This window comes from Canis lupus, chromosome Y (genome assembly GCF_048164855.1).
Source record: "Canis lupus baileyi chromosome Y, mCanLup2.hap1, whole genome shotgun sequence".
Lineage (NCBI taxonomy): Eukaryota > Metazoa > Chordata > Mammalia > Carnivora > Canidae > Canis > Canis lupus.
The window spans coordinates 7,814,739-7,829,437 of NC_132877.1; the positions used below are offsets into that span (position 1 = coordinate 7,814,739).

The 14,699-nt window shown below is 40.2% G+C and overlaps 1 protein-coding gene across 1 annotated transcript; it reads left to right on the top strand.

Moving 5' to 3' along the window:
- Positions 1–1,074: 1,074 nt before the first annotated feature.
- LOC140629026 (thymosin beta-4-like) lies at positions 1,075–3,140 on the top strand. The gene is made up of 3 exons (XM_072818415.1): positions 1,075–1,211; positions 2,223–2,336; positions 2,709–3,140. Exons 2-3 carry the CDS (start codon positions 2,237–2,239, stop codon positions 2,741–2,743), a joined length of 135 nt encoding a protein of 44 aa, XP_072674516.1. The 5' UTR covers positions 1,075–1,211; positions 2,223–2,236; the 3' UTR covers positions 2,744–3,140.
- The last annotated feature ends 11,559 nt before the right edge of the window (positions 3,141–14,699 follow it).

The following is a 14,699-nucleotide window of genomic DNA, read 5'->3' on the forward strand; positions in this document are numbered from 1 at the left end:
TGACTTCTGGGAAAATAGTAAAGAAGGGAAAAGCTATGTAAAACCAGCAATTTTCAACATTAAAAATTCTTTATTACAAGTGCATTGGTATTTATAGAATCAGGAAGAAAAAAAACTAAGAAATTTAGTTTTTATAATATAGTAATTTGAAAATTAGGGCAAGCAAAATTTTAATTTACATGAGTATTATTATAATGTCTATAACAGTTACTATGAGACAGACTATAAATGTACTATTATATTGGCCCACAGAAAAAATTTAAATGACTTAGTTTGGGGTTAGAGAAGTGTTTAGTGCTTAAATGACATGGCTTCTGAGCCAGTTATCAAAGTTCAAACTGCCTCTGATTTTAACTGGGTAGACAGATATGTGTGATTTTCAACAATTCATTTACTATCACTAGAATTCCCACATCTGTAATAAAGAAAAATAAGTCTCTCTCTCCTACATAAAGTGAGGATTTAAAGAGATTCTACATGGGAAATATCTTGGCATATATAATGTGCGCTCAAAAAATGTTTGCTACTGCTATTGCCATTATTATGGTCATGATTGTTGTTATTGTTGCATACTTAAAACCGAAATCCCTTCGGGGTGCTTTACCCCCCCCACCCCAATTTCAGAAGATGACGGGTGAGCAGACAAAGAGGCCTGGGGTGGGGCGAAGGCCTCGGCGGACCCCGAAGCTGAGTCACAGGAATCGCGCCCTGCGTGGGGCGAGGCCCTCCGGCGCGGCCACCGCACTCTCGCTCGCGGTTGCCCGCACCGCACAAAGCCAGCTTCGCAGTAAAGGAACAACCCCCCCCCCCCCCGCCCGATCCCACCCAGACCCTCGGTTATCCCGCCCCGGCCCCCCGAGAGCAGGTTCGCGTGGCTGTTGCCAAAACCTGTTCGGACACTCTCGACCACGAGGGGGGCAACGCCGGAGGCGGGGAGCGCGGGGGGCTGGCTGGGCCCGTTTTAATTTCCCGCCGTCTTTGCGGCTCGGGTGCCCTGGAGCACGCGGGGCGCGAGTCCCCCAAACGCCAGGCGGGCGGTGGACGTCCGGGGTCGCCGAGGCGCGGAGTTCTGCGGCCCCGCGGGTGACGTCACCTCATTTGCATAGAGGCGCGCATATAAGGGCGCCGGGCTCGCCCCAACCGGCATTCGGCAGCGTTTGTGTGGACCGGTTTTCTCTTCCGTTACCTGCTCGCTCGTGCGCCTCGCTCCGGTGAGCCGTGGGGCCCCTTGCGTTCCGCCGTCGGTCCCTTCCCGCCCGGCGCCCGAGCTCGCCTCCCTATGGAGGCAGCTCAGCCCCAAGGGTCCTCCGGGGGGAGCCTGACTGGGGGTTTTGGGGATGTCAAACCCTTCCAGATGGTGGGGGAACGGGACCGGGAAGGCGAGGATTTTAAAGACAAAAATCACCGAAACCGGGTTGTGCAGCTTCCAGGGAACACACACACACACACACACACCGCTTCCTATCCCTCCTACATCGCCTTGTAGGTGCTGATGAATCAGGAACCGAAAGCTCCTTTGTTCGAGCTCACACCCACCCAAGCTCGGAGCTTCAACAATAACATTTACTGTAGTTCTGCTGGCTTCTCGGGCTCCGTCCAGACTTACGGTGGCTGAGCTGTACTGTGAAATTTTAAAAAGGGACAACCAGCCCTTCTTGCAGCGGCCCGTGTGCAAATTGCCTCTAAATGCAGCTCAGGACTGGTTTCGGGGTGGGGGCGGCTTTGTGTGCGACTGGCTGCGCTGTTGAGCGCGAAGAGCCCTGTCAGGGCGGTGGCCGGGGCGCCGCAGCAGCTGCCGCCTTTATGAGCGGAGAAGAGCTGCACGGACAGCCCGCCCACGGTCCGGAGAAGCCCCTGCAGCCTCCGCTGCGCGCTCACAATTTTTGCCCGATCCCCACCCCCGCACCCCCCGCGCCTCCAATGGCCTCACTGTTTACGTCTTCTAGCCAGACTTTAATTTTTAAGCGTTGCAGGTCACAACCCACAGTGGTGAATTTCACTATTCCTGAAGAGCAGTCTCCCCGGTTTGGCCCCCCACATTTGGAAATAATGGGGGGGGGTTTGTGTAGGAACAGGAAGAGCTTGAGCCTTGAATGAAAGCGGAAGGAGGCAGAGGTGGGGTTTCAGGCAGCAGATGCGAGGGCAAAAGCGCATTTCTGAGCCGAGAGAGACCTGGGTGGGTCGCTGGCTCGATCTCACCCGCCTTGGCTTTGTATATGCAGCGTCTTTTGCAAACATGTCTGACAAACCCGATATGGCTGAGATTGAGAAATTCGATAAGTCAAAACTGAAGAAGACAGAAACACAGGAGAAGAATCCACTGCCTTCAAAAGAAAGTAAGCTCTCCCTACCGCCTAACGGAAAGGCTGGGCGGCAGGAAGATTGGGGGGAGGGGAAGGGCTGGTAGTTTTTATGATGAATGTGGCCTGAAAAGGTTAATTAAAAATTGTTTTGCAGCCAACAGACGGGCTTTAATAACCTAATAAGAGTGGCATGTTTGATATGCCATATTAATATGCAATGTTATTTTATACCATTTCATGTTAAAATGTTCTTTTTAATGTACACATTTTCACGATGCGACGACTTGATGCCTGCTGGATGTTTATGATATGGGAAGATACTGTAAACAAAAAATAATCTTACACTTGGATATACTGAGTCCGCCTAAAAAGCGCCCTGTATCTCTTTTTCCTTTCTTGTCGCAGCGATCGAACAGGAGAAGCAAGCGGGCGAATTGTAGTGAGGCGTGCCCCGCCAATATGCACTGTACATTCCACAAGGATTGCCTTCTTTATTTTACTTCTTTTAGCTGTTTAACTTTGTAAGATGCTGTGAGGTTGGATCAAATTTAAGTGACTGTGCTGCGGCAACTCTTATCAAAGAATCTGAACTACTACTGACCATGAACGTCAAACCTTTTCATCTTCCTGTCTGGCTGTCAGGGAAGGAAAATGACTTTGTTGCTGAAGGAAGAAGCTGGGTGGGACAACAGTGAAATCTAGAGTAAAAATTAAGGGGGTCCACGATGTTCTCCAGGCTGTGAAATGCAGTTTATTCAGAGTGCCATTTTTTCTTTGTATGATTTTAATTATTGGAATGCACAATTTTTAATATGCAAATAAAAAGTTTAAAATGTAGTTGGTGTGGCTTTTTGGAAAGAGTGTTTATTATTTCATGAAATCTGTGCAAGATAGCAAACTTCTTTTTCTCGTTGGGCAAAATATATCACATCTGGTGATTTGGGTACAACCTGTTGGAGCATAAAAATGAATTTCACTCACATGCATAAAATACATTGCCCAGAGTACATAATTGAGAGATCATTTTATTTGGCTGAATTTCCATGAGGAGTATCAAAGTTTTATCAAGAATATACTTGCAATCTTAAAGGTTTTGAATAAACTTTATTTTACATGATCAAGAAAAGAAAGTGGCAACATCTATAGTATCAACTTGAACTTGATTACTTAATCAGGTACTGACAATGGCAGAAATAGAATTCAGGCAATCTTGTCAAATGAAATATGAGTGAAAATTGCATTCTTAACAATTGCTTTATAAAAGAATTTGATATTTGATTCAGCATTACCTGATTTTCAGTTAGATCAATATTTACTTTTTATAAAATGGTAAATATACATTCATTCCACTAATGAATATTTTGGGATAATTGAGTTCATTAATTTGAGTAAAAATCCTTGGATTTTTAACAGTAATTGAGTAGATATCAGTGACATTTGGGCTAAGTTTAATTGAACATGAATTTATTGGCTCATTTCCATGTTTTAATATGACTCAATTTCATAAGCTTTCAATGGTAGGTAAAAGTAAAGCCTTTGTTTTTGGTCATTTAACATTAAGAAAAAGGAAGTTATATATATTTTTTATTGCTTTTAAAAGTAGTTGTCTAAATACAATCCTGAATAGATTGAGGTCTTCCGAGAAAGAACGTGATATGAACAAAAGCAGCAGAATTTAAAGATGATAGTTTACCTACTATCTCATTTATGCAATATACATGTCTAAGAAGTTAAACTTTTTTTCCAGATAATGCCTTTGAGAATAGCTTTTTAATGTACATGTGGAGAATGATAATAGGAAGGAAGAAAGGTGCAAATTGATCATTACTCTACCAGTTTATTTCATTTCCTTTGCTCAAAATCTATTTTGAGAAAGGCACAGGAAATGGTTTGCTTGTGGTTTAAACTATCTACTAAACCATTAGATATCTGCACTACAAGACAAAGGATATGTGCTTGTGGCTGTAAAACAGGAAGTTCCAAAGCTAGTTTGATAGAGAATAAACAAGTGGTAAACACAGAATTCTGAGACTTCTCAAGATCAAAGCCCTCCAGCTCTATACTTCCTGAATGGTTGAGTTAGATTCACTTTGCACAAGGTGGGAGAAAAACTTTTCATTCCAGGAGAGAGAGAATAGTTCTAGTAAGGCCAGGGGTATTTATTAATCCTGATGGGAGTTTAATCAAGCTATTAAAAGCTTGGAGTGCATATTAATGTTTCATAGACACAAAGGGAACCTGAGCTTCACCCTTGGGGTAAGGAATTATTCCTAGACTAGCAATGGCATCAACCCTCTGCTTTCCCCTTAGAGGTGAGGTGAAGACAGTTATGTCAGAGCCTAAGGTCAGTCTTGTCTGGTACTTCAGTAAATTTTGAATTGATCAGGACAAAAAAAAAAAAAAAAAAAAAACTAGAAGGAAAAAGCTCACCAAAGGACTCTTGGTCAGTCTTGTCTGGTACTTCAGTAAATTTTGAATTGATCAGGACAAAAAAAAAAAAAAAACTAGAAGGAAAAAGCTCACCAAAGGACTCTTTTTTTTTTTCCCCCCCAAAGGACTCTTTCAACACAGTCTTACTCATTTTCAAATCTCAGAAAGTTCTTAAGGTTACAGATATATTATCAGTCTTCCAATGGGTAGAATTTCTTTTTTCTTTCTTTTTTGAAGGGGTTCAGAAGAATATTGATAGTAATTATGCTTTAAATTCCAGTGGAAATTGGCTGAATGAAAGTTTTAAGAGCTTAGGCTTACCTAAGGAAAAATGTTGGAATTGTAGTCAAATCAGACAACTGATTCTGACCTTAGCCTTCCTCCAGCCTGTTGCCACTGTGATTCCAGCCATACCCTATAGTTTGCACACCCCAGGTCATGTCTCCTTACAATATCTTGCCAGAATTAAAAACATAGAGTTAGAGCAGATGTTAATCAAATAGAGAAAATCAATTAAAGGAACAATTGATTCTTTGCAATAAAAATGATAAAAAAAAACTTGGCAAAACTTTAATGAGATAGACTAAGAAGAAAGAAAGCTCAGGTAATTAACATCAAGATATGAAAGGGAGTTATTACCAATTTAGGAAAAATAATTATAAGTTAATACTCTGAGCAATTGTGCTAACAAATTGAATGGAACTACAAAGAAGAAAGGATAACTTAGAGGAAATGGAAAAAAATCCCAGAAACACATAAGTTACTAATATATAATCATGAAGTTAAGAAACCAGTGCCATTTACAATAGCATCAGAAAGAATGAAACACTGATAAATAAATTTACCTAAGGAAATAAAAGACTTCTACACTGAAAACTACGAAATGTTGCTGAAAGAACTGAAGAAGAGGTCAACAGAAAAACATTTGTTCGTGAATAAGAAGAATTAATATTGTTAAGATGTTCATATCACTCAAAGCAATTTACAGATTTAAAGTGATAACTAGAAAAAATGTCATTTTCTTTCAGAAGTAATACAATCTATCCTAGAATTCATATGGAATCTTTTTTTTTTCATATGGAATCTTAAGGGACTATGATGTGCCAAAATAATCTTGCAAAAGAAGGAAAGAGTTGGAAAGCTCATGCTTCCTCATTCTAAAACTTACTATATAGCTACAATAATCAAGACAAAGTGGCATTCTCATAAAGAGACACAAAGGCCAAAGAAATAAAACAGAAAGCCCCCAAATGAACTCTTGCATGTATGGTCAATTATTTTTTGAGAAAGGGCAAATTTATTTACTTATTTTAACTATTTTAAAATTTTTATTTGAATAATTAACATATTGTTGGTTTCAGGTAGAGATAAGTGATTAATCAGTCTTATATAACACTCAGTGCTCATTCCATCACATTCCCTCCTTTGTGCCCATCACCCAGTTACCACATCTCACCCCTATCTCCCCTCCAGCAACCCTTAGTTTGTTTCCTAGGGTTAAGAGTCTCATGGGTTGTCTCCCTCCCTGATTTCACCATGTTTTATTTTTTTTCTCCATCTTCCCCTGTGATCCTCTGTTTTTCTTCTTCTTTTTTTTTTTTTTTGTTGTTGTTGTTTTGTTTTTTGTTTTTATGTATTTGTGTCAGTCACACAGAGAGAGAGAGAGAGAGAGGCAGAGACATAGGCAGAGGGAGAAGCAGGCTCCATGCACCGGGAGCCCGACGTGGGATTCTATCCCGAGCCTCCGGGATCGCGCCCTGGGCCAAAGGCAGGTGCTAAACCGCTGCGCCACCAAGGGATCCCCTGTTTTTCTTCTTAAATTGAGTGAAATCATGTGATAATTATCTCTCTGATTGACTATTTCACTCAGCATAATATCTACTATTTCCATCTACATTGTCGCAAATGGCAAGATTTCGCTTTTCTGATGGCTGAGTAATATTCCATTGTATATATACCACATTTTCTTTATGCATTTATCTGTCAACAGACATCTGGGTTCCTTCCATGTGCCTAGAGTATTTAATGGGAAAATGACAAATAGTTTTATGAAATTGGATATCGAAATTCCAAAAAATGAAAATGAAACCTTACTTTATGACACATAGAAAAATTAACTTGAGAATAAAAGACCTAAATTTAAGAGCTAAAATAATATAGAAATTAGAAAATATAAAGCAAATCTTCATGATACTGCATTTAGTAATAATTTTGTAAATATAACAAGATCAAGGTAAAAATTAAAAACAAAATGAATATGTTGAATTTTATCAAAATCAAAAACTTTGTTCATTAATAGTCACTACCAACAGAGTAAAAAGGCAACCTATGAACTAGTAAAATTAATTGCAAATATCATAATATGTGAAATATATAAAGAAATCCTGTAACTCATTAAGATAAAAAACAAATGGAGATCAGCTTTGAAAAATCACTAAGTGGAAAATACCAGTTTAGTCATACAGCAAAGCTTAATTTACGCTATTTTGTGAGATTAACTGGTAGGTTATTTCTTGCTTGTGCCTCTGAAAATCATAAGCAAAACTTAAGCTGTTTCCCAGAATTGATAGGAGATAACCTTTAACAAATTTCTTATCATTTAAGAAAATTTGAATACTGTAAGCAATCACAGTGAAAAATACACAGCCTTTTCACTCTACATATTATGTTTGGTTTACATGCTCCCAGTTTTCAAGCTCTTTTTTGTGTATGTACACTAAACTTCTTAATCACTATTTAATAACTTATTAGTACTACTACTTGGTGTTTCACTGGTTTTACTTCTGTTGTTTATGTACTTACAAGAAATGAAACAAGAAAAAAATAAATCTACTAAAATTGGGCAAAAGATTTGAGTTGGCATGTTTCCAAAGAAGATATAGAAATGAGCAATGAACACATGAAAAGATGCTCAACATCATTAGTCAATAGGAAATGCATATCAAAACAAGAATGAAATAGTACTTCATATTCATTAAGGTAACTTATTAAAAAGAAAAACAGAAAACAAGTGGGGTGAAGATGTGGAAAGTTTGGAACCTCTTTGCATAGCTGTTGTAAATGTAAAATATGCAGCAGCTGTGCAAAACAGGTTGGTGGAACCTTAGAATATTAAAGATAATATGATCCAGTGATTCAACTTCCGGTCTTATACATACTCAAAAGAATTAAAAACATATTCAAAAAGATATTTATATACTCATATTCTTTTTTTTTTTATATACTCATTCATTGCAGCGTTAGTCACAATAGCTGAAAGATGGAAACAGTTCTCAGCTCTCTATGTATAGGTGAATGAATAAATAAAATATGATCTATACATACAATGAAATATTATTTAGTTTTAAGAATGAAATTATGACACCAGCTACAACATACATGCACTTGGGCATTATGCTAACTGAAACAAGCCAATCATAAAAGAATAGATATTTGTGATTTAAAGTATGAGAGGTTTTTTTTTTTTTTCACTGTGGCACCCAGTTTCTATTCACAAAGAAAAAGCCCCAGTCTTTTAATTTTTTTGAAAAATTCCTGACATTACAGAACTAAACTGAAATGTATTAATATTCCACTCTTACATTTCCATGACAAATAGAAAAATTCATGAGCCAAAAAAAGGGGGAGGGGAGAAGCTTATAAAACTAAATATAGATCTCAACATTAACTGCTGAACAGAGAAAGGAATTAAAACGCTTTAATTAAAAAATCATGTGGATGATAAAGTGTGTAGAAACTGAAAATTTACAAATTATTTAAAACCTGGAATTGCTGACTGTTCAGAAACTACACAGATGGATCATGGGGTAGTGGAGAACAGCAGAAAGGGATTATGGATGAATCTGCATTGTTCTAGCTGCTCCCCATGCCACCCCTCTCCGAGGAAAGCTTGACATTGATTAGATATTAAGCCAGGCTAATGCTGGCAGCAGATCCAGTGATCCTCCCTCTGGGGAGGATCATATGCCTATCAGTAGATACTCCCCTGGGTTTACAATTTTGATCTGCGCCCCAGACATCTGACTGAATGAGAGGTATTTAGAGTAAATTTATAGAGATAGAGTGAGTATCAAGTAAATTCATAGAGATGGTGATTATCATGAAGGAAGGAAGAGAATCGAAGTTTTTATTATATGGATATAGAGTTTAAGTTTGGAAAGATGAAAAAATTCCAAGTGGATAGTGGTATGGTTGTGTAACAATGTGAATTTATTTAAAGTCAGTGGACTGTATACTTAAAATGTTAAGTAAGAAATATTATGTATATTTATCACAATAAAAAATAAGAGGAGGTGTTATGAGAAAATACAATAAAAGAGCCTAATTGAGATGAGAAATTAGAGAAATCTTTAAAACACAATATTTCAGTGAAACCAATGGTGAAGTAGAAATTTGATTCACTAAGAGAAAATAAGGTCTTGCAGAGAACAGAGAATAGTCCTTAGCACAAAAAGAGATATGAAATGGGACAACTGCTCCCTAAAGGCAATGAGCAAGGAGATAGATGACAAAATGAGACTAGACAAGTATATTAGAACAAATAATATTAGGATTTGTACTTCCTCATTTACAACTGGAAAGATTTGGCAGGAAAATAACTTAATGAGATTTGTGTGTTCTGGAATTTCTAAGCGGGGATGGGAGGTTTGGATGATGGTTAAGTAAGGATTAAAAGTTTCCATTCAGGTGTGTGTGTGTGTGTGTGTGTGTGTGTGTGTGTGTATGTGTATCTACTAATCTGTGATGCTAAAATGTTTTCCTCAGTTAGATTCAGAGTTATTCTTACATTTCTGAAACATTGTCTCCTCATGGCCACTATCTTTTTCTTTTTCTCTTCTGTTTGGGTTTCAAATTTGTCATTGAAGTTGTAGTAAACTGTCTCCTACTCATTCCCCACTGAAGTTGTTCTTAAAAAGATGTTGAACTTAATCTAAGAGCCTATGTTTTTAAAATTATTTTTTAAATAACAAACTTATTTTTATTGGTGTTCAATTTGCCAACATACAGAATAACACCAAGTGCTCATCCCGTCAAGTGCCCCCCTCAGTGCCCGTCACCCATTCACCCCCACCACTCTCCTCCTCCCCTTCCACCACCCCTAGTTCATTTAACAGATTAAGGAGTCTTTATGTTCTGTCTCCCTTTCTGATATTTCCTACCCATTTCTTCTCCCATCCCTTCTATTCCCTTTCACTATTATTTATATTCCCCAAATGAATGAGAACATACAATGTCCTTCTCCATTGACATACTTAGCATAATACCCTCCAGTTCCATCCACGTCGAAGCAAATGGTGGGTATTTGTCATTTCTAATGGCTGAGTAATATTCCATTGTATACGTAAACCACATCTTCTTTATCCATTCACCTTTCCATGGACACCGAGGCTCCTTCCACAGTTTGGCTATTGTGGACATTGGTGCTATAAACATCGGGATGCAGGTGTCCCGGCATTTCATTGCATCTGTATCTTTGGGGTAAATCCCCAACAGTGCAATTGCTGGGTCGGAGCCTATGTTTTCCATTCTTTAATCCAGGTTTCCCATGGCCAACAGATAAAATGGCAATTTTTCATAAGGGTTACCTAAACTTGTCATTTATTCCTGGTCAGCTCCCTATTAGCAGTGTGATTTTGCATATGCTTCCTAAATTCTTTGAGCTTCACTTTTGTCATTTGCAAAGTGGGAAAGGAGATGGTGCTAACATGGGATTGCTATAATGGTTCAAAGAAATACATGTGGAGGAGGGGCAAGATGGGGGAAGAGTAGGGTCCCCAAGTCACCTGTCCCACCAAATTACCTAGATAACCTTCAAATCATCCTGAAAATCTATGAATTCGGCCTGAGATTTAAAGAGAGAACAGCTGGAATGCTACAGTGAGAAGAGTTCGTGTCTCTATCAAGGTAGGAAGACGGGGAAAAAGAAATAAAGAAACATAAGGCATCCAAGGCGGGAGGGGCCCCGCGAGGAGCGGGGCTGAGGCCGGGGCGAGTGTCCCCAGAACAGGAGAGCTCCCTCCTGGAGAAGCAGGAGCTGCACCAAACTTCCCGGGCGGAAAGGCCTCGCAGGGAGTTAGAGCAGGACCCCAGGAGGGCGGGGATGCCTTCGGGCTCCCTGGGACACTAACACACACCTGCGCCCGGGAGAGTGCGCCGAGCTCCCTAAGGGCTGCAGCGCGCACGGCGGGACCCGGAGCAGCTCGGAGGGGTTCGGATGGTGGCTCCGCGGAGGGGGCCGCGCGGCCCGGGAGCTGCTCGGGGGGCTCCGGCGGCGGCTCCGCGGAGAGGGGGCTGCGCGGCCGGAGCCCGAATCGAACAGCGCAGGCTCCGGAGCACTGGGCGCCCGGACACACCCTAGGATCCGACCTACCCCCGGGACAGGCAGAGGCCGGGAGGGCCCAGGACAGCAAGGACGCTCCTGCCCGGAGCTGAGCAGATCAGCGGCCCCGCCCCGGAGCCTCCAGGCCCTGCAGACGGAGAGCTCTGGAGTTACTGTGGGGGCTGACTCCAGGGCTCCAGAGCTGGCCCCGCCACTGCGGTTGTTCCTCCTGGGGCCTCACGGGGTAAACAACCCCCACTGAACCCTGCACCAGGCAGGGGGCAGAGCAGCTCCCCCAAGTGCTAACACCTGAAAATCAGCACAACAGGCCCCTCCCCCGAAGACGAGCTAGACGGACAAGTTCCCGGGGAAGTCAAGGGACTTAAAGTATACAGAAACAGAAGATACTCTCCCGTGGTTTTTCTTTTGATTGTTTTTTTGTCTTTTTTTTTTTCTTTTTGATTTCTGTTTGCTTCCTGTACCTTTTTTTTTCCTTTCTTTTTCTTTGACATTTTTTCTTTTTTCTTCCTTTTTTCTTTTTCTCTTTTCTCTCCTTTCTCTCCTCTCTTTTTCTCCTTTTCCCAATACAACGTGTTTTTGGCCACTCTGCACTGAGCAAAATGACTAGAAGGAAAACTTTACCTCAAAAGAATCAGAAACAGTCCTCTCTTCCACAGAGCTACAAAATCTGGATTACAATTCTATGTCAGAGAGCCAATTCAGAAGCACAATTATAAAGCTACTGGTGGCTCTAGAAAAAAGCATAAGGACTCAAGAGACTTCACGACTGCAGAATTTAGATCTAATCAAGCAGAAATTAAAAATCAATTAAATGAGATGCAATCCAAACTAGAGGTCTTAATGACAAGGGTTAACGAGGTGGAAGAACAAGTGAGTGATATAGAAGACATGCAAAGAGGGAAACTGAGGAAAAAAGAGACAAACAATTAAAAGATCATGAGGATAGATTAAGGGAAATAAGTGACAGTCTGAGGAAGAAAAATCTACGTTTAATTGGGGTTCCCAAGGGCGCCAAAAGGGACAGAGGTCCAGAATATGTATTTGAACAAATCATAGCTTAAAAGTCTTCTAATCTGGGAAGGGAAACAGGCATTCAGATCCAGGAAATAGAGAGATTCTGCTCCCCCCCCCCCCCCCGCCCAAATCAATAAAAACCACTCAACACCTCGACATTTAATAGTTAAGCTTGCAAATTCCAAATAAAGAGAAGACTCTTAAAGCAGCAAGAGACAAAAAAATCTCTAACTTTTATGGGGAGAAATATTAGATTAACAGCAGACCTCTCCACAGAGACCTGGCAGGCTAGAAAGGGCTGGCAGGATATATTCAGAGTCCTAAATGAGAAGAACATGCAACCAAGAATACTTTATCCAGCAAGGCTCTCGTTCAGAATGGAAGGAGAGATAAAGAGGTTCCAAGACAGGCAGCAACTGAAAGAATATGTGACCACCAAACCAGCTGTGCAAAAAATTTTAAGGGGCACTCTTAAAATTCCCCTTTAAGAAGAAGTCCAATGGAACAAGCCAAAAAACAGGGACTGAACAGGTATCATGATGACACTAAATTCATATCTTTCAATAGTAACTCTGAATGTGAATGGGCTTAAGAACCCCAACAAAAGGCGCAGGGTTTCAGACTGGATAAAAAAAGCAGGACCCATCTATTTGCTGTCTACAAGAGACTCATTTTAGACATAAAGACCTACAACCTGAAAATAAAAGGTTGGAGAACCATTTGCCATTCAAATGGTCTTCAAAAGAAAGCAGGGGTAGCCATCCTTATATCAGATAAACTAAAATTTACCCCGAAGACTGTAGTGAGAAATGAAGAGGGACACTATCTCATACTTAAAGGATCTATCCAACAAGAGGACTTAACAATCCTCAATATATATGCCCCTAATGTGGGAGCTGCCAAATATATCAATCAATTAATAACCAAAGTGAAGACATACTTAGATAATAATACACTTATACTTGGTGACTTCAATGTAGCTCTTTCTATACTCTATAGGTCTTCTAAGCACAACATCTCCAAAGAAACAAGAGCTTTAAATGATACACTGGACCAGAAGGATTTCACAGATATCTACAGAACTTTATATCCAAACGCAACTGAATACACATTCTTCTCAAGTGCACATGGAACTTTCTCCAGAATAGACCACATATTGGGTCACAAATCAGGTCTTAACTGATACCAAAAGTTTGGGATCATCCCCTGCATATTCTCAGACCATAATTCCTTGAAATCAGAACTAAATCACAAGAAGACGTTTGGAAGGATTTCAAACATGTGGAGGTTAAGGACCATCCTCCTAAAAGATTAAAGGGTCGACCAGGAAATTAAGGGAAGAATTAAAAAGATTCATGGAAACCAATGAGAATGAAGATTCAACCATTCAAATCTTTGGTATACTTCTTGCAAGATACATCCACGAAGGCAAAAGAAACAAAAGCAAAAATGAACTATTGGGACTTCATCAAGATAAGAAGCTTTTGCACAGCAAAGGATACAGTCAACAAAACTAAAGGACAACCTACATAATGGGAGAGGATTTTTGCAAATGACATATCAGATAAAGGGCTAGTTTCCAAGATCTATAAAGAACTTTTAAACTCAACACCATACAAACAAACAATTCAATCATGAAATGGGCAAAAGACATGAAGAGAAATCTCACAGAGGAAGATATAGACATGGCCAACAAGCACATGATAAATTGCTCTGCATCCCTTTCCACCAAGGAAATACAAATCTAAACCTCAATGAGATACCACCTCACACCAGCTAGAATGGGGATAATTAGCAAAGCAGGAAACCACAAATATTGGAGACAATGTGGAGATAGGGGAACCCTCTTGCACTGTTGATGGGAATGTGAACTGGTGCAGACACTCTGGAAAACTGTGTGGAGGTTCCTCAAAGAGTTAAAAATAGACCTGCAATTGCACTGCTGGGGATTTACCCCAAAGGTACAGATGCAATGAAACGCTGGGATGCCTGCACCCCGATGTTTATAGCAGGTTCTCCACAATAGCCCCATTGCAGAAGGAGCCTCGGTGTCCATTGAAAGATTGATGGATAAAGAATATGTGGTATATGTATATAATGGAATATTACTCAGCCATTAGAAATGACAAATACCCACCATTTGCTTCAATGTGGATGGAACTGGAGGGTATTATGCTGAGTGAAATAAGTCAATCGTAGAAGGACAAACGTATATGGTCTCATTCATTTGGGGAATATAAGAAATAGTGAGAGAGAATAAAGGGGAAAGGAGAAAAAATGAGTGGGAAATATCAGAAAGGGAGATAGAACATGAAAGACTCCTAATTCTGGGAAATGAACTAGGGGTGTTGGAAGGGGAAGTGGGCGGGGCGTCGGGGTGACTGGGTGCCAGGCACTAAGGCGGGCACTTGACAGGATGAGCACTGAGTGTTATTCTATATGTTGGCAAATTGAACACCAATAAGAAATAAATTTAAAAAAAAAGCTTGTGTTATTCATTGTACATTATCAGTCTTTTCCAGTGTGTTTTGAGTACTTATGATAATGAAACCTACTCGTATTATGGAGTTTCTTATGCCTTCATGAACCTAACATTTTCTGGGTACTCACTC

What these genes read in the sequence shown, in the direction of transcription:
- LOC140629026 (XM_072818415.1), top strand. Translation starts at nt 2,237, where the DNA reads ATGTCTGACAAACCCGATATGGCTGAGATTGAGAAATTCGATAAGTCA. An exon ending in TCCACTGCCTTCAAAAGAAA is followed by an intron (nt 2,337 to 2,708) that starts GTAAGCTCTCCC and finishes TTCTTGTCGCAG; the next exon opens with CGATCGAACAGGAGAAGCAA.